The sequence below is a fragment of the Hyaena hyaena genome, unplaced genomic scaffold (assembly GCF_003009895.1).
Source record: "Hyaena hyaena isolate Hyena2069 unplaced genomic scaffold, ASM300989v1 scaffold_15, whole genome shotgun sequence".
NCBI lineage: Eukaryota > Metazoa > Chordata > Mammalia > Carnivora > Hyaenidae > Hyaena > Hyaena hyaena.
In genome coordinates this window covers 3,969,810-3,990,027 of record NW_024080647.1, presented here as the reverse complement: position 1 = coordinate 3,990,027, position 20,218 = coordinate 3,969,810, and the positions used below count along the sequence as shown (strand labels likewise).

The 20,218-nt window shown below is 52.0% G+C and overlaps 1 protein-coding gene across 1 annotated transcript in view; it reads right to left on the bottom strand.

Moving 5' to 3' along the window:
- IGDCC4 (immunoglobulin superfamily DCC subclass member 4) overlaps positions 1-18,371 on the bottom strand; it is a 39,871-nt gene extending 21,500 nt beyond the window's left edge. Inside the window, exons 1-4 of the mRNA XM_039220353.1 lie at positions 18,296-18,371; positions 8,698-9,042; positions 7,878-8,019; positions 219-355 (exon numbers count right to left, since the gene is read on the bottom strand). Coding sequence (XP_039076284.1) covers positions 219-355; positions 7,878-8,019; positions 8,698-9,042; positions 18,296-18,365 — 694 coding nt within the window. The 5' untranslated portion in view covers positions 18,366-18,371. The remainder of the gene's footprint in view (positions 1-218; positions 356-7,877; positions 8,020-8,697; positions 9,043-18,295) is intronic.
- Positions 18,372-20,218: the final 1,847 nt, after the last annotated feature.

Genomic DNA, 20,218 nt, shown 5'->3' with positions numbered 1-20,218 from the left:
CAACCCAAGGGAACACAGAGCCTCTGCAGGGAAACAGCCCTGGACTCCAGCTCCAGTCCTGTCCCTGACTTGCGGGGTGGTGCTCCACACATGCCCAGTGGGACTGATACACTGTCACCTATGTGAAGGCAGAGCTTGGACCTCACGAGGTACCTCCCGGCTCTGAAGTGGCTGATGCCAGAAACCCCCAGCTTTCCCCACCCAGCCTGCCCCCTTACCTCTGCGGGCCACACTGAGTAGGGCCTCCTGGCTGAAGCGCTGGCGGACTGAGTTGGTGGCCACGCAGCGGTAGGAGCCTGTGTCACTCTCCTGAATGTCCAGGATCTGGAGGACCCCGTTGGGAAGAGTGATGAGCCTTGGGAAGGGGGAGAGGGCACCTATGAGGTGGGTAGGAGCTCTGCAGGGAGCTGTCCTGGGCTCACCTCCCTCTCCAGCCTGAACTACATCTCACTTTCAAGCCAGTCTTATTTTTAAAAATGCAAATTAAAGTTGTAAGAAACCATTTTCACCTTTAAGGTTGGCAAAGGTCACTCTGGGTGTTTACTAACACCCTATGTGGATGAGGGAATGAAGGGAAGACACTCCTGTATCGATGGCCATGCCAGTGGATACACCTTCCTTCAAGGGCAAGCTGATAAGATCTTAAAATCAACCCCACACTTGCCTTTTGACCCAGCAACGCCACTTCAAGGACTCTACCCCACAGATATTCTCATACATGTTCACAAAGACGTGTTTAAAGATACTCCCTCCAGCACTGTTACTACGATGCCAGAAGACTGGAAACAATCCGAGTGTCCATCTGTAAGGTGGTAACTAGTTGAATCAGTTTGAGTACATTCATACAATGGAATGCTAGGCAGCTGTTAAAAAGGAAGCAGCTCAGCAGCTCAGAACACCTGGGCAGCTCAGTCAGTTAAGCATCTGACTTCAGCTCAGGTCATGACCTCACGGTTTGTGAGTTCAAGCCCCGTGACCGGCTCTCTGCTGGCAGCTCTGAGCCTCCTCCAGATCCTCTGTTCCCCTCTCTCTCTCTGCCTTTCCCCTCCTGATTCTCTCTCTTTCAAAAATAAGTAAACGTTAAAAAAAAAAGAGAATACATTTAAAAAAAAAAAAAAAAAAAGGAGGTTGCTCCATGTGTGCTGAAACAGGACAATCTCCAAACTGTCTGGTGCAGAACAGTGTGTGGGGAAACGCCCACTTATATGCTTGCACTGAAGGTCCTTGGTAATGGTGTTTTCTCTGGGGAGGGGCTCTGGGATCCTGGGAGCTGACTGTAGAAGACTTATGTTATATTACACAGCCTTCTATAGAGTGTCAATTTGTTTATCCCCTGCCTGGATTACCTCCTCCCTCCCCGGCAAAAATCCATTTTATTCATACAGTGTCATCTGAGCCTCAAAACAATCAAGAGATAGAGGGCATCGCAACCTCCATTTTCCTGGTGACAAAACTAAAGCTCAGAGGCAGCAGACTATTTTCTCAGGGTCTTACAGCTGGAGCACAGTTAAAACTTGAACCCAGGTCTTCTGCTGCCAAATCCCACATTCTTCCCACCTTCCTGTCTCACCAGCCATTAAATGGCTGAGAATAGCCGTGGAAGGGACAAGGTCCCCAGCAAGCCCCAGTCAATACATACATTACTTACAAGGGGTAGGATGGGTAAAGGGGGTGTTCTCTGCCCTCTTGGTTAGAGGCTTATAAAGCCACTCAGGTTAGGAAGGCCTAGAGACCTTGCTTGAGAGACAGCACAGTCTGGCCAAGGCAGTGTCCATGGGCCTGGAGGGCTGGTAGGCAGAGTGGGCTCTGGCCCAAGGAGCTGGGGAGTGAGTCTTCCTGAATCCTCCCACTGTGATCCTTGCAGGATCAGCTCAAGGTTGAGAGTCCTAGTTTCTCCATAGAGCAAATGGTGCTGGTCCCCGGATGCGGGCTGGGCCAAGGTTAGAGAGGGAGTGGGGGAGTAGTGTGCTTGATGATGCTCCCTTGGCTTATGGGGAAAGGGGCTATGGAAAAATCTAAACACAGGAGAGGGGGACTGGCTCAAGGGTATTGGGAGAAAATTCTGGCCGCAGGCCTAGACCCCTACTATGGCCCAAAGACTTAGAGAAAAAACATAAACCTGCTTTACTCCCTCCCTCACCCCATGGGGGCAAACCCACCTCTGCCCCAGTACGTTACCCTCAGCTCCAGCAGCTGTCCATGTCAGTGCTGGGGCCAGCAGGAGAGAAGAGACATGGAGGCAAAGGGTGGTCGGAGGTAAAATCCTGGACCAGGAAAATTTGATGGGAAAGGACTAGCGGGGAAGGATGAGCAGAACCCATCTGGGAAACAAGACCTCCAACCCCATCCAGGTTTCCTCCACTTAATATACTCTGCCTCCAAGACTCCTCTCCTCCTTCACTCTAGCCAGCTGACCTTGCCTGTAGGGTTCCTGCCAGACCAGCCCACATTTCCTACCCCCAAAGTTCCCTAGGCTTTCCACGGAAATTATGCTCCAGGTACCCAAGAGCTAATACCTCCTTTGACAAGTAACATTTCCTTAATTATGTATGGGAAGGAAGGAAGGGAGGGAGGGAGGGAGGGATACCTTTCCTCACATGTGGTGCTGTCACTGCAGCCAACAGAAGCTGGATAAAACCACTTTTAGTGTTCATCTAAAATCTTTTCTGTTTTGTTAAAATCCTTTTCTGTCCTTGGAAGGATATGCAAGATATTTTGGTTAGTGGGGGGGAAATGTCACAAAACCGTGTTTATGAAGCAGTTCTATTTTTGGAAAACAGATAAATGATATGTTAGGATATGCTCAGAAAAAGTCAAGGATGGTAAAGCTTACATCATCCAGGGAGATTTTTCTCTGGCAGTGTGATTACTGGGAATTCTTATTCATTGTGTTTTTTAGAAAATTTTCAGCAGGGGCGGGGGGGGGGCGCACTTGGGTAGCTCAGTTGGTTACACGTCCGTCCGACTTCAGCTCAGGTCATGATCTCAAGGTTCATGGGTTCGGGCTCCACATCGGGCCCTGTGCTGACAGCTCAGAGCCTGGAGTCTGCTTCAGATTCTGTGTCTCCCTCTCTCTCTGTCCCTTCCCTACTCATGCTCTCTCTTTCTCTAAAATAAATAAACATTTAAAAATTCAAAATAAAAATGTTGAATATTTATTAGTTTGAAAGTATTAAACTTTAAAAAATGTAAATTGGGAAAAGCACACGTCCTTGTACACTTTGTTCTAGAACTCCCTGTTCTAACGCAGAAGTTGCTGTGTCACAGTCGGGAGGACTGGCTCCAGCATATGTGACTTTACCATGTGATGTCATACGTCTGGGCCTCAGGTTTCTCATCTGAAAAATGGGTTAAATAATTTTGTCCTGCCTCCTTCACAACCCTGACCCAAATGTGTTATGAGCTCACATTAGAAATATTATCTATGAGGGGTGCCTGGGTGGCTTAGTCGGTTAAGCGTCTGACTTTCGCTTAGGTCATGATCTCGCGGTTCGTGGGTTCGAGCCCCGCGTTGGGCTCTGTGCTGACTGCCAGCTCAGAGCCTGGAGGCTGTTTCAGTCTGTGACTCCCTCTCTCTCTGACCCTCCCCTGCTCACGCTGTCTCTCTCTATCTCTCCTAGAAATAAATAAAAACAATAAAAAAAATAAAAATAAAAATAAAAATACAGTAGAGGGGCGCCTGTCTGGCTTAGTCAGTAGAGCATGGGACTCTTGATCTCTGGGTCATGAGCTGGAGCCCCATGTTGGGTGTAGAGATTACTTAACAACAAGAACACAGTAGAAATGACACAGCTGCTCTGAATTTCATAAGGGCCAAGGAGCCCCGACTCTGAGCCCTGCAGAGATCCACCTAGAGAAAAGGGACACTGGCCAAGGACTGCTTGAGGTTGATAGGCACCCTGGGCACTGGGAGATGGGCAGGGCAGAAGACTGAGGTAGGGAGCCTGTGGAATTAAGGTCCATTAGTGCCATGTTTTTAAAAATTTATTTATTTATTTAAATGCTTATTTATTTTTGAGAGAAAGAGAGAGAGAGACAGAGCGTGAGCAGGGAAGGGGCAGTGAGAGAGAGACCCACACATACATACACACACACAGAATCTGAGGCAGGCTCCAGGCTCTGAGCTCTCAGCACAGAGCCCAACACAGGGCTCGAACTTGTGAACTGCGAGATCATGACTTGAGCTGAAATTGGATGCTTAACTGACAGAGCCACCCAGGCAGTGCCATGTTTTTTTAAGTGTGAGTGAGTGGTGAAGACAAAATGATTTCATGTGGATCCAGACACAGACACACATTTTTTATTCCAGTGGTTATGTATTTATTTTTATGGCTACCTTCTATTTATTTTGAGTGTTGCTGATTTTCCTTTTTACTGCAGGGAAATAACGCTCCTTTTCAATTCATGTTAAAGTTACAAAAGAGGGTTGATTTAAAGAACTGTATTAAGTACACGACTGAATAAATGGTGTAGGGATGGACAAAATTATAAGGGGAGGTTGGGATTTGGGAAACATTGCCCTCATTGACTACTGGTTCCCGTGGAAGGAAACTGATCCCCTATCATTAGAAATTATTGTAAGTACCAGGGAATTGCCTCAGGGTCTAGTTTTCACCATCAGTTCCAAACATATGCACATACACCTTGACAGAATGTGTTGCTTAACTGCACATGCGCACACCCTCCACCAAGGCATACGGTCTCCTTCACACCCTGGGCCGAGTTTATGAATAGCATATTTGTACATGTACTATATCTGGGCATGTGTAAAAATACATACCTTGGGCACAATCAAGTAGCTGTTTTAGACATTTCTTTATTCCCCCTACACAATGTGCTGGGACATGTGAGCCTGGCTTATTTATAGATGAGGATCACTTTTCAGAGAACTTGGGGGCAAACATTCCCAGGGCCCAAGAATTGGCAGCTCGATGCTCCTAGAAGAGGCCTGTGGCTTCACAGGATTGTGCCCAGACTAGATGCTGGGAGGGGAGGGAGCCCTACTATTTGCTGAGAAACTTTGGGAAAGTAACTTCTCTGCTTGGAGCCACAGTTGGACCACCCAACCTTTAAGCCCATCTGCAGCATGAACTGTTTCAGACCCTGCAGCTTCCCCACCCCAACCACCAAATCACAGGCGGCTAGCTTGTCATTCATGACAAGTCTCTGGGGCATCCCACACTCTGTGTACTAGCTCTGTCACCTGGCCCAAGTTAATTCCTTTTTTTAATTCTTTATTTATTTTTGAGAGAGAGAGCCGCAAGCAGGGGAGGGGCAGAGAGAAAGAGGGAGACACAGAATCCAAAACAGGCTCCAGGCTCCGAGCTGTCAGCACAGAGCACAATGCAGGGCTCGAACTCACAAGCTGTGAGATCATGACCTGAGCTAAAGTTGGATGCTCAACTGACTGAGCCACCCAGGCACTCCTGGGCCAAATTACTTCTGTCTCTGATCATTAGGTCTCTGGTTTAACAATCCAAAAAATAGTATCTGCTGTAGCCATATGTATAGGCCTGGGAGGATGTTCATGATGTGCTATATTAAAAAAAGTAAAAGTTGCACTATAATTCCTTTTTTGTTTTGGAAAGAAGGTGATTGAGCAAAAAAATCCCAGTATAGGGGCGCCTGGCTGGCTCAGTCGGTAGAGCATGCAACTCTTGATCTTGGGGTGAGTTTGAGCCCATGTTGGGTGTAGAGTTTACTTAAAACAAACAAACAAAAAAAACATGGTCTGTACAGTATAATCCACATTTTAAAAGAGGGTATTTCTAAACATGTGGGGAGAAATTCCAGAGGACAGACAGCGAAACTAACAGAGGCTTTCTATGGATGGATGGTAACTGTTTCTTTTTCCCTTCTTTCTCTTCTTCTTCTTTACTTATTTTTTTGCTTATATGAAGATGAAAAATGCATCTTCTAGGAATATAAACTAAAAGTAAATAGAGGAAAATATGGAAAATAAGAAACATCTACCCTGAAGGATGATGGGAAGAATTAACAGAGAGAACACAGCTCTCTTTAAGTGGGGCCTGTTGTGCCTCGAGACACGGGGAGACATCTCCGCTCTCTCCTACCCTCTCTGGCCGCTGCCAGGAGCAGGCCCTCACTTGGTTCTTGCCCAGCAGCTCCCAGGAAGCACCGACCAAACATCAGCAAGGGGCCCACATTTTGGAAGCCACAGAAGTTAAAACATCAGCGCTAGAAAGGCCGGGTCAGCATTTCCAAGGTCACTCCCTAGCTCATTCATGGGATGTTAACGGGCTTGCTGCAAGAGGGGCAGATGAGGAAGTGCTTGGTTCAACATGTTTAATGGACTTTCCATACGGGACTTTTCAGAGCCTTGTCCACTCCAAGAAGGGGATGTGTAGGTAGTCTCCCTGACCTTATTTTTTTTTTTTTAATATTTTTAAAAAATATTTTTATTTATTTCTAGGAGAGAGAGAGACAGCGTGAGCAGGGGAGGGTCAGAGAGAGGGAGTCACAGACTGAAACAGCCTCCAGGCTCTGAGCTGGCAGTCAGCACAGAGCCCGACTCGGGGCTCGAACCCACGAACCGCGAGATCATGACCCAAGCGAAAGTTGGACGCTTAACCGACTAAGCCACCCAGGCGCCCCTCCCTGACCTTATTTGATCATGGGATACTTTCTTTCGAGAAGCACCTTTAGTAACTAGTGTTCTACAAAGAATGAGAATCTAATCCAACTCTTTCATTTTTTTTCTTTTAATTTATGGTCGGGGAGAATGAAGCCGAGTGAGGAGGGACTCTGAGGAGCAACAGGCTAAGCAATCACCCGAATCAGCAGCTGGACCTCCCGCCCTTCTTCCTCCCTCACAACTGTTGCAGGGTCATGCCCTGCGGCCTTTCTACCAGCATGGAAGTTTCTCCTCTTACACCTGTGCCCCTACCTAGATGTGGGCAAAAGTCAGAGAGCTGGGACAACTCAACACACTGCAGACAGATAGCTCCCAGGGCACAGGGACCAGGACACCAGTGTTTCTGAGCCCAAGGTGCCCCACCTCCAGCAGGAGAGAAGGAGAGAGCGAGCTGGTAACTACAGCTAGAGAGATGTAGTTGGAGGACTGCAGGGTGGCTGGGAAAGGCCGTGGAGCCACATGTCCAAGGATGGAAGGGCCCATGGGGTGACAACCATGTCGTGACACCCACTCCCAGTCCACAGAAGCAAACGAGCCTCGCGCTCCCTGCTCGTGCTGCATGTACATCTGGGCCCAGCCAGGAGGCCACGGTAGGGACCAAGTCCTGGGACCAGCCTCTGCTTCTTTTTGGCTCTAGGAACTCTTCCCTGGGATTGTTTCACCTACCCACTGCCTTTATAGGGACAGAGGAGGGTGAAACAGGAAGGACCTCTGTAGCCCCTTTATCAGGTGCTGCACCCCACTGGATGGAACTGAGAAAGAATGAGAGCTTTTGCATCCAGGGTAGCAGCTCCAGAAGAACCCTGCAGAGAGGAAAGCCTCCCAGCAGCCTCAGGGCTCTTAAGGGGGCTCTTAAAGAACAACAAATTTCCTGCCACAGACTCACCGTGTGGCCTTGGACAAAACTGCTCCTCTCTGGCCCCAGTCTCCTCTTCGGTAAGGCTTGGGCTAAATATGCTCTGAAGGACTCTATCACTACTCCACACCCAAGCTCCATGACTTAGTGGGTGGCATTCTTTGCATGGAGCAGAAACTCTGCCCACCTTCTCTCGGGGACCAAGTGTGAGCTGAGAGTTAAGCAGTGGTTGGCTCCTAGATCAGTTCAGGCGAATGGGGCCATGGTGGTTCTAAGAATCCCAGTTCCTGGGAGCATCCCAGAGCCCTCTCTGGCCCACCCACTGCCAGTGGGACCCACTACCCATTCCCCTATAAGGACACTTACCGAGGCTCCTCAGGCACTGGCACTTGGTCCTTCTCCCAAGTAATTACAGGTGCTGGCAGCCCTTCAATGTGGCATTCAAACCGGGCAGTCCCGTTCTCCTCCACCACCTGAGACTCCGGGTGCAGAGAGAAGCCTGCGAGTGCTGGGGGTGAGGACAGGGACGTGTGGGCAGGGACGGAGAGGAGCACAGGAAAGAGGGGGCACAGACAGTGAAGCACACACAGGCATGCACGTGCACACACACACAGAGACAGAGAAGCACGAGGTGACAGAAACACAAGCAGAGCAAATTCCAGCCAACAGAGACAGTTGAAGAGGCAGCCAGGGGATAAGAAGTGGTGATTACTGGTCAGATGCTGCGTCAGAATGAAGTGCAAAGCCCCCCCACCCCACCCTACCCCTGCCTAACATCACCATAATGGTCAGACTGCAGTAAGATGCACATTTCTTTCGGCCTAAAATGATTTCATGGTGATCCGTGCCTCTTGAGAACTGACCCCCGCCTGGGCTGGACAATGGGGTTTGACTCCAGGCACTCCACTTGCTCCAGTGCCCCTCCAGGAAGCCCTCCTGGAGGAGAACACAACTCTAGACTCTCAAACTCAAAGGGAAAGACAAAGACGGAAAGAGGCCAAAAGAGGAAGAGGAAGAAAAGGAGAGGGGGGAAAAAGGCAGCCACACCAGGAAGGGACCTACTGAAACAGAGGAAAGGGGAGTGAGCTCAAGAGACGGGCTCTTGTGCAAGGAGCTAATGGGCACCACACTTCCAGCACCCCAGGCCTCCCAGGTCTCAGTTCAGCCCCCAATTGCAGGCACTTACTGGCGAGCTTGACCACCGCGGCCTGGCTGGCCACCGCTCCAAGAGGGCCATGGGCCAGGCAGGAATAGCTGCCCTCAATGAGCTCTGAGTCCCCAGGGGCCGCCTCCTCACTGCTATCAGGTGCTAGCGGCTGGGACAGCCACAGGGAGCCATTAGGTAGCAGGCGCAGGTGGTTGTGCTCAGGCAGGGCGCCTCCATCCTTGCTCCACGTGATGCTGGTGGGGGGTCCGGAAGCCCCCAGACTACAGTCCAGCACTGCAGCTTGCTCTGGGCCCAGGATCACTTGCAGTGGCCCTGAACCACAACTCAGCTCCACGGTCGTCTCTGAGGGCCACGGCAGCTCCCCTGCACAGAGAGGGCGAGCACCAGGCTGTTAGAGTGTGTCCCCCACTTCCCACAGCCTCCAGATCCTTAGTCACTTGCCCAGGGGCTGGGGCCACTCATGGAAGAAGAGGTCATACAGAGAGACGGAGAGACAGGGGCCAGATCCTTGGCTCCGCCCACCACCTGTGATCTTGGGCAATCCGACGCCTTTCTCTGTGCCCACCTTCCCTGGCTGCTCAATGTCTTCATCGGCCAAAAAACACGGTTCACAGCAACATTCTTCATAATAGGCAAAAAGGAGAAACAACCCAAATGCCCATCACCTGATGAGTGGCTAAATATATTCCTCAGCCATCAGAAGAAATGAAGTACTGATATCTGCTACCTGAATGAACCTAAAAACATTCTGCTAAGTGAAGGGGGCCAGTCACAAAATGCTACATATTATACAATCTCATTTCTAGGAAATGTCCGGAATAGGCATGCACAGAGACAGAAAGTAGATGAATGATTGCAGGGGGCTGGGGAGAAGGAATAATGAGGAACCATGGCAAAAGTATATAAGGTTTCTTTTTCTGGGTGATGAAAATGTTCTGGAATTAGCCAGTGGTGATGGTCGTGCAAACTTGTGAACGTCTTAAAGATCACTGACTTGTACACTTTAGATGGTGAATTCTGTGCTATGTGGATCGTATCCCAGTAAAAAAGTACACAGTAATCCCTTCCTCATAGGGCTGTTGGGAGCATTAAGTGAGACAAGGTGTGGGAAAGGAACACAGTGCCTGGCCTGGCACAGAACTGGCCCTTAGGAATGTCATCCCTCCCAGGGACCTTACAGATCATCTTGACCACTATCACCCAACCCACTTCTGTCCCAATGACAGGAGGGGCTGAGCACTTCTCCCTACAGCTCAGTTCCCCTAGGCCACACAGAAAGCCAGAGACCATCTCCAGGGGCCCTAAAAGAGCCTATAGCTCCAACATGGCCCCTGCCACAGAGGGAGGTGTAGGGGGAAGATTAAGGAAGGAACTGTCATCCCAGGGTCAAGGCAAAAACACATAAAGGCCAATGTTTATCATCTTAACCAACATTTCAACAAGGCCCACTAACAGTTACTCATAGAAAAATTATTGTTTTTTCCAGTTGTGTTGACCAGAAGGTTGACCTGCTGCCTCCCTGACCCACACAAGCTCAATGGCCTGAGGTCCTTTCTCATCCTCAGGACTGATACTTTGCTTAAAGGCACAATGGCGCATCATATCTGAGAATGAACCAAGGACAAAGGTGAGTACAATGGCACACACTTTGTACAAAGCAGGTCTGGGCTGATGGCCACATGAGGGCATGCAGAAAGCCAGATGGCTTGGGAATCAGGCAACCTTCAAATTCTAGATCTGGCTCTCTCACAGTCTAGCTATGTGGCCTCGGGCCAATCACATCTTCCAGACTTTACTCAAATGTAGCAGGTGATATCTGAGATCCTAAGATTTTAGGATTGTTCAGTGAATAGTCATAAGTGGACAAACCTATTCCTGAACAAACGTACGGAACATTATTTGGATGACCACACAGACTGGAGACACAACCTTCCACACCTGAATATACGTACCCCAGTTGCTGCCATACTTGTCACAAACTGGACATATAGATGTCCATACTTAGAGATAAGGAGGTCAGGGCAGAAGCCAGGGCTCTAACACTGAGGTGTGGAGGACAGACAGAACAATGGGGCCTGAACAGGGCCTCCGCCTTTTTTTTTTTTTTTAATGTTTATTCATTTTTTAAGAGTAAGAGACATAGTGTGATCAGGGGGAGGGGCAGAGAGAGAGGGAGACACAGAATCTGAAGCAGGCTCCAGGCTCTGAGCTGTCAGCACAGAGCCGGATGTGGGGCTTGAAAACTCATGGACCACGAGATTATGACCTGAGCCAAAGTCAGATGCTTAACTGACTGAGCCACCCAGGCACTCCAGGCCTTTGCCTTTCTTAATCCATCAGAAAGGCTCTGCTGGCACCTCCAACTGCGCCACCAGGCTCAGCATCGCCAGTGGGTGCAGGGAGAAGGCAGCCCTTGTCCTCACCCAGTTTCCATTCTGACCAGGGAAAACACAGTGGCCTTCACATCACTTCGGGCTCTTTGCTGTGGTGGAAAGAGCATTTGAGCCTGGGGCAGAAGATGTAGTTTCTGGTCTTGCTGCCCCCACCTGCCAGCTGCGTGACAAGCCAGTTAACCTCTCTGGGCCTTAGTTTCCACATCTGTAAAATGAAGCCAATATGACCAAGCCTGTGAGGAGTAAACAAGATGATGAGTGTCGGCACATCAATCAAGGAATGGGAGTTCATTCTTTAAAGGCACTTTAGAAACTGTACAAATGTTTGGGTTTTTTTTTTTTTTAATGAAAGATGTTGCTTCAAAAAAAAAAAAAAACCTGTACAAATGTTAATTACCGTTCTTAACAGCCAGGCCCTACCACCTCTGAAGCCCTGGATTCTATGATTCAAACATAGGGTAGGGGGGAAGACAAGCCCGGGCTCTCAGCCCAGTGGCTTCCAATTGCCCGGTTCCAGGCGCTGAGCAGTCAGTTTGAGTTTCAAGGGAGAAAAGCCCCACATGACACGAATCCCTGAGCCCTGCTGCAGCCTCCCCACCCCCCAAAGCACGTCCGGGGCCTGGAAAATCCCCTGCCGCGCTGAACAAACAATGTGAACAGTTGGGGCCTGAGCAGCTGCTGGGTATGTCAGCAGCCTGGGCTCTGGCGGGCAGGACGGCAGCCAGAGAGGCCGGTGGCTGGCTGGGGAGCCCAGAGGAGGCTCCGATTCCCTTTCTGAATATTCATGGATCAGCAGATGTCTGGCTTCGCCACCTCTGAGGAGCCAAGCACCCAGCAAGGTAGTACAGGGAAACCAACGGGGATGTAGATGTGGAGGAAAGCAGCCCACCCTGGTCCAGGTTGGTGGAAATGTCTTTGAAGCTTGGGGTTTCTCATTTTATAAGTGGGGAAGCTGAGGCCCAGAAAGGTGGACCGAGGGAGGTGTCTCATCTCCCTGGGCCACTGTCTAGGGAAATGTCCTTTGACCTTTGGGAGAGGAATCCAGCACTGAAAAGACAGTAGCCCTTGAATATGAGGGTTCTCTCTGCCTCAGTGCCCAACCCAACTTCTGTGCCCAGGACACGCATCCCAAAAGGTTCAGCTCAGATGACAACCATCCGTGAGGCTGGCTCTGCCTCCTCTGACAAGTTTTATGTGTTTCATATCACACAGCCCTTTGCAGGTCCTGTACCCATCCTTCCTCTTGCCTAGAGGGACAATGGGGTTTTGGAGAGGGGGACAAGCCTTGGTCTGGAGTCAAGGTCCTGGGTCATTTGTTATATGACCTTGGGCCCACTACTTTGTCTCCTTTCGGCCTCAGTTTCCCCCACCCGAAAAGGAAGAGCCTTCACTTTTCTCATGTTCACCGAAATTTTCCCAGGAGCAGAGGAGAGTGTACTCAGGAGGCTTGCTGACTGCCCCAAATGTTTTTTGATTTTTAAACCTATGGCGCATTTTGCATTCTGCTCCATTACATAGCAATGCTTCTTTTAACATAAACTTGGTTCCTACACCACCAAATCTTTTCATAAAAGTGATGCTCTGAGGAGTGGACGTTGTTTGTCCGGTGACTTCATGGCCACCCCTTTCCTGCCACCCCCAGCCACTGCCATGGCTGACCCCCAAAGCCCTTCCCACGAGCCTTTCTCAGCTGTCCCTCTCAGGACTGAGGCAGACACTGAGGACGCTTGCTGCCCACAGCTTTCTGCCTCAATGGGGGCTCCTATGCCACAATTCCTTCTCCTCAGCTTCCTTGGGGAGACCCTGCCAGAGTCACAGAACTCCTATGCTTGGGAACCCTGAGGCCATCTCTCAATCTCCTTTTTCTAACAAGTTATTTTACCCACTTACAGGATAAATTCGATTTTATGACGCCAGTTAGAACCCAGACAGAAGAGATTCGCTGCTGAGTCCCAGGGCTAGCTCAGTGCTGTTTCGTGGGGTTAGTGGGGGCCTGGTATGAGCCAGGGTCCCATTTCCCAGTGAGTTCTGAGGAAAGGGGCCAGTGTGGGGGGGGGAGGGAAACCAAACCTAGATGTCTCCTCCATGAAGCCAAGAACTTGCCACAAACATCAATGCCTTGTCACTTCTGAATTTCGGGGCCCAAAGATTTACAACTTGTGTTCGGTGTAGGGCCAGTTCTCCATGACGCCATTATGTCTTTTCCCAGAAGACCCAAGCCAGTGTCTTCCAGAAGCTTCCCTCCCCAACCTCCCCCACCACCACACACACACCTTGGTGGCCTCCCTTACTACAGACACTAAACCCCTCCCACCAACAGCTGGAAGGAGAGCCTGGGACATAAGGAAGGGCGCACAGTTCCCTACATCTGTGGTCCTGAGAGGCTCGGCCTCAGTGGACCTGACAGTAAAGCCGTAGCCAGCTCCTGCCTGCATCTCATTTCCGGGGACCCTCTGTCCCTACCAGATCAAACCACTGTCAGCTCTCTGGAAGCGCACTGCTATTCCATATGTTGTTGCTGCTGCCCCCCTCCTTACAATCGCTATGCCATCCCGGGTTCTGATTTTGTTGCCTCTCTTTTTCTACCCCATAGGATCCTGAGCACCTTGGTCATTACAGTTATCACTCTAGATTGCTTACTTTTTTTTCCTCCCCACCTAGGCAACAAGCTCAGAACCAAGTCCTTAACAGCGTTCTAGATCCCTGGTACCTGAAACAGTGGCTGGTACATACTCGTGCTCAATAAATATTCCTTGAACAGGCAAGGGGACATGTGGAGACACAGCCCCACCAAGCTTTTCCAAGCTTCGCTTTCCTTATTTGTACAAATTATAGGAACTCCCTTAAAGGCTGGACATGACGTGAATAACATATGTGGAAACTGCCTATGTAGCATCTAGTAGACACCTAAAATGCTTGAAAAGCACAGAGACTGAAAAGCAAACTCACACTGAAAGAAACCCAGTACTTAAACATTACAACCAGTGGGGAGCTCACTACCTCACCGGTTCTCCTGCTGTATGGCTCATATGATTAAAAATATTTCTCCTGTGCCCGCCTTTCTCTCCCTGTATGCTCTGATCACTTGCAGGAACTCTGTCCTCCAAACTATGTGACAGACTAGTAAGCCTCTTATTGAACCATCCAGAAGTCTTGGCTCTGCATCAGCTTACATGTTCAGGTCTGCACCTGAAAGAGAGGTTACTGAGCCTCTGCTTCCCTGCCCTCAGTGACCCCAAAGCCCCTCAACTCCAGAGGAGACCTCAGCCTCAGCAGTGAGGTAGCTAACAGCCCAGCTAGCCCAGGAGACCAGGATTCTATTTCTCGGCATATCAGGGCCAGAACACCAGCTCTTTGGTTTTCCTTCCAACCCCAGCTCCCATCACCCACCCCCCCACAACCAGGCTAGGGTTGGCGTCCTCCCACATCAGAGCTGCCCTTACTCTTCCCCTCTCCCCATGCCCCAGGGGGCTAGAAGCCCCCAAGCCCACCTGGCAATGACATCTGTTCTGCATCTGGAAGTCTGCATCAAGTCCGGTTGCTGTACCTCAGAAACAGTGGAGGCTGAACCGGAGGTAGTGGGTAGGGATGAATGGAGAAGGGTGAATTCCAGAGCCCAGACTCAGACACACCAAGGGAGGGAGGTCAAGCCCAAAGTGGGTAACTTCTCATGTGAGGGGAAGGGGTGAAGAGAAACTGAACTTGGGTGTGTGTGTACCAAATCCAGGGAAAACTTGGCTCCAAGAGCCTGGAGGCTGGTTCTAGCCCCAGCTCAGTCCCTATCCATGCACTTTGGAGAGTCACTCAGCTTTCTCATCTGGAAAATGGGATCATGCTAAAGTTATTTCTAAGTTCCCTTCAGTGCTGCCATTCGATGACACTCTAATTGTGAGATAGTTAAACTTGAAAGAGGTACCTTTAAGAGAAAAGAAAGGAACTGCTGTTTTACACATAATGTGTGATGAATTGGGCTATGAAAGTTCGTAAAGGATCAATGAAGGTTTGGAGAACTTCTGGAGAAAACTCACTATTAAGGGAAACTTGTTTGACCTGGTTCCTATCCTCGATATGGGGTCAGAGAGGGCCACCCCAACAGAAAGGAGGTGGGCCTCTGAGTCTCTGGGCTGAGAAAGAGATGGCGGGGGGGGGGGGGGGGGGCCAGGTACAGAAAAAGCAGCTCTCATGCTCTTGGNGAAAGGAACTGCTGTTTTACACATAATGTGTGATGAATTGGGCTATGAAAGTTCGTAAAGGATCAATGAAGGTTTGGAGAACTTCTGGAGAAAACTCACTATTAAGGGAAAAGTAAAACACCTGGTTCCTACAATCAATATGGGGTCAGAGAGGGCCACCCCAACAGAAAGGAGGTGGGCCTCTGAGCAACAGGGCTGAGAAAGAGATGGCGGGGGGGGGGGGGTGTTTCCAGGTACAGAAAAAGCAGCTCTCATGCTCTTGGAGCCTTCTTATTACTGACCTCTGGCATCTGCAGCCCCGAAATTCTGAATGGGTGGAAGGGAAAGCCCCCACTTCTTGCACTCAGCATTCTGTCTCACCACTAGAAGTCTCCCCAGTTCCCAATCTCTGGCTGGAGCTGTGTTGGGGACACCAGCCCCTTCGCTCTACCATGTTGAGGTTGCTGAAGCACCTATTATTTTTCACTTCCCTCTACCTCACCCCCTGCAAACTCAATCTATTTTCAGATCCTACTAATTCTACTTTCTAAATATCTCTAGAAGCCAGCTACCCTGGCCACACCGCCTGTTGCGCCCATCCTCCCTTCTGGATTACTACGACAGCCTCCCAAAAAGATGGGGCTTCCTGCATCCAGTCCCGCCCAACCGATTCTCCACACTGGCTGCAGGAGCTGATGCAAAGCTCATCTTAAAACCTGCCAAGGGCTCACGCAGGCTCTCAGGCCAGAAACCTTGGTGGGGCTTATAAAGTCCTTCAGGAGCTGGGCCCAGCCCCCACCTTCAGCCTTCTCTCTTGACCCTCTGAGCTCCCCCCCTTCCCATCCTTCTCCAACCTGTTCCATTCTCACCCCTGTGCTCTACTCTCCTGCCAGTGTTAGCTTCACTCAGTGTTCTAAATGAAGTCACCTCTGAGCACCTACATGCACATCTGGAAAACTATGCCCATCATCACTCTCTAGAGGGCTAACTGATCCTCTGCATCGAGCTCCATTATTCTTCACTTCCTGGAGGAAGCCTTTCCTGACCCTTCCAGACTACCTGTCAGTCTCCCTCTACCAGACAGCAAGCTCTGCACCGGGGACCAGGTCTGCCTCTTTATTTCCTATATTCTAAGCATCAAGTACATGCTAGTCATAAAAGGTGCTCGGTAAACATCTGTTGAATGAATGAATGAATGAATGAATGAATGACCTTGGTCCAGATCAGGGTGGCTTGTCAGAACTCTACAGGAGTGTCCCCAGGCCTGTTAAACTTTGCACACTCAAAGGGTTTGGGACTGAGGGCCAGTAGCCTCGTGGCTTTAGCCATGCACAGGGCTGCCAAGGGAGCCCCAGCTGGGGCCCTGCCCCAGCCTTGTGAACTCAAGAGCAGGGAGAAGCCAGGTCTCCCAAGCAAACTGAGCCCCTTGTAAGAGACCCCACAGATCTACCATAATGATCGAGCAAAGTTCCCAGCCCTCATCCCGCTTTGCTGGGTGACCCAAAGCCCGTTCCTGGAGTTCTTGGAAGAGCGTAAGAGAGTAGGCACAACTCTTCCTTAATCCCCTGGGCTCCCGGGGGACGGAGGCCTCTCCCGCACTTCCCCGCCCCCTTCACCTGACAATCCCGGGTCCCGAGCCAGGGCTGGAGAGGGGCGTGTCTTTGTGCGGAGAGAAGGGGTCCGAGCCTTTCCGGGCACTTTCCCACCCGCTGTTTGGGTTTCCTGGAGATGGGCCCGGGGCCGGCCAGACCGAGGCTCCTCCGCGGTCCCTGCCTCCCTCCGCTGCCCCAGCCTCCCTCCCACGTGGCCTGGCTGAGTCTCTCTGGAAAGCCGCAGCAGCTGGAGAGAAATCCCCCTCCCCACCCCCACCTCCAAGTCCCTCCCCGACTCGCCCCGGACACATCCTCAGCTCCCCCCTCGGCAGGCAAGGCAAGAACTAGGCGAACAAAGCGGGCAGCCCATCCCCCTCCCCAGCTCTGCCACCTACCTTCCCCCTGGGCCGTCCCCCAAACGCACACAACACGGAGAGCTAGGGTGGAAGACGGAGCCCCAGGCACAGAGCACTGGGATTCCGTCACCTCAGCCCCAGACCTTTCTCCGGTGTGGACAACACGGACTCTCACCTCCACCCCCACCCCGCACTGAGGTGGGGGGGAGCTGGAGGAGGCCTTGCTGACCTGGTCAACGTTTCCCTGACCTGCCCCTGGTGGGTGGGGCAGGAGTGACACGCGTCCCATCCCGAGAGCGAGTGTTGGACAAGTCCACGAAAGCAACTGGTTTCCTGCCCCCTCCCCCGCGCCGTCCACTCCGAGCCACGGGTTGGGGGAGCAGTGCTAACTACCGCCCCCCCCCGGCCCCAACCAGCCCCAGGGACCACACCCACTGGGCAAAGTTGAGTGTTTTATCACCTCTATCCTCAGTCAATCCGGAATCGCCTGTCCTGTCCCCCCCACCCCCCACGAGCAAGGACACTCCCCAAAAGCCAAGGCCAAATATTAGCTCAGCCCCGAAAACACAATTACACACAATCTGGACACAAATGGAGGTGTAGATACACACACCCCCACACTCCTCTTTCACACACTCTCAACCCACGGACACGCGCGGGCAAGGGGAGCCCGCCCGGCGCAAGCCATCAGCCCCGCAGCCGCGGCCCCGCGATGCCACGCCGCGACTGTGACACGCACTGCGGACACGTTCGCCCGCAGAAGCCCCCCGTCCCCACCCTCTGAACGCGCGCGCACACACACCCTCACACACACACTCACACTCGCACACTCCAGACTCCACACACCAAGGACACACACCCCCTGCGGCCAAGTCCCTGCCGCAGACGTCCCCCCCGCCGCAGACCCCCCCCCCCCCGGCCGCAGCCCGCAGCCCCCCAAGCACAGGCATCACGGGCACAGGGACGGGCCGCCCGCGCCCTGCGGCCCCGCACTCGCTCGGGACCCGGGACGCACGCCAGCCCCACGGCCAGGCGCAGCGCGGGGCGCGGACGCACCGACACGCCGCAGCCGCTCCCGCCACTGCCGCGGCGCCCGCCCTTACCGCGCGCGGCCAGCAGGCAGAAGGTCAGCGCGACGAGCCCGCCGCCGCGGCCAGCGTCCCCCCGCGCCATGGGGCCCGGCTCGGGCCGCCGCCGCCGCCGTCGCCTCCCCGCGCCTCGGCCGCCGCCGCCGGGGGAGGGCGCGCCGGGCGTCAGTGGCCCGGGGAGGCGCGGCGCCGCGGGCGGGGGCGCGGCCTCGGGGGCCCGGGCCCGAGCGGGGGCCGGCGCGGGGGCCGGGGCTGCCGCCGCCTCGCCCGCCCCTCCATCGCCATCTTGGGCGAGCAGCCGCGGCGGGGGCGCCCAGCGAGCGCGGCCGCAGGGCCCGCCGGGGACCCTGGCCCCGCGCACCGTGACCCTGCGCCGCGCGGGGCTCTGCACTGCCAGGGTCTCTGGGTCGCCGTGGGCGCCAGTTGGGCCGCTTGTTTCTGGGTCTGTCTCTTGCTCTCCTTGTCTCTGGGTCTCTTTCTGCCTCGGTGTCTCTGTTTCTTTTCCCTGTCGCTGCCTCAGGGTCTCCTCCATCTCGGTTCCAGGCTCAGCGGAGGCAGAGTCAGGGTCTCAGTCCCCAAGGCCCATCTTGCCACTGGAGCCCCGTCCATTCCAGCCCAGATCCTGGCTTGAATCCTAGTTGGCTTCTCCACGAGCTGCACCAGGAGATGCACTGAGGACAGGACAGTTCCCTCCTCCTCCTCCTCTCCATTGCCTTTCCAAGCTGGAGACTTCTCTTGGTCTCCTTCTCTTATTCTTGCAGCTATCAAACCAGGCAGAGCATACTCTACCCCCAAGCACTAGCACGTGTAGACCTCTCTACGACCCTGGGAGGAGCAGGAAGGTTTGATTGCTCCCATTTTACAAACAGGGAAAGTTAAGAAGGAGGAGTGAAGCGACTTGCCTAAGGACATGAGGCCAGGGAGCAGCAGATGCAGGATCAGAACCCTGGTTTTCAGACTCAGGAAGGTCAATGGTGACTTCCCTGCCCTAGCCACACTGGTTATCTCAATATCCCACAAATAGTTCTTGTTCTAAAGCCTGGATTCAATTATCAGAGCTAGGGTAGGGGAGGAGTTCAGATTAAGTGATCTATTTAAGGTCCCTTCCAAGACCCAGATGCTATGATTTTTATTATTTACTTTGAGGGAGAGAGAACGAGCAGTGAGCATGAGCAGGGAGAGGGGCAGAAAGAGAGGGAGAGAGAATCCCAAGCAGGCTCTGCTCTATCAGCATAGAACCTGATGCGGGGCTTGATCTTATGAATGGTGAGATTATGACCCGAGCTGAAATCAAGAGTCAGACCCTTAACCGACTGAGCCACCCAGGCACCCCAAGATGCCATGATTTTTCACTCCTTAGGTGTCCTGTGTTCCCGTGACTTAGAGCCATTTCTTCTCTGTTCCTGGTAGGTGCTTTACCCATTCGTTACAAGTGACCCTTAATTATGGCCTGTACTTTGCAGATCTAACAGGGCCTGGGACATATTCATTTATTGTCAGGCCCATCGGCAGCATTTGACTTAGGTGAACACTCCCACTTACTTCTTTTAGTCATCTCATCTGGTCATCAAGGGTTTATATGACATCTTTTTCGTTTTGTTTGGTTTTTGTTTAAGTCCTTGGTTTATTCTCTCATGAAAACTCTGCACCATCACCACAGAGAAAGTCACTGAAGAATGGTTGTTGGCCAACCTCCAGCTCACTCTGTGCCAGCACCGACATGGATTTGCAGCCCCCCAACTTTCTTCGTGCTGTTCTTGTATTCCTTTTGTGTGTTCCTTAGGTCTTTTCCCCCTCCCACAGGCCATGCCTTTCTTGCAAGTCTATGTTCGAGTTCACTTTTGTTGCACCGTACAAGGCCAAAGCCAATTGTGTTGCCACCACCAAAATGGGTTCTGAATCCAAATACAAAACGACATCCGTGTGGTCTCCTACATT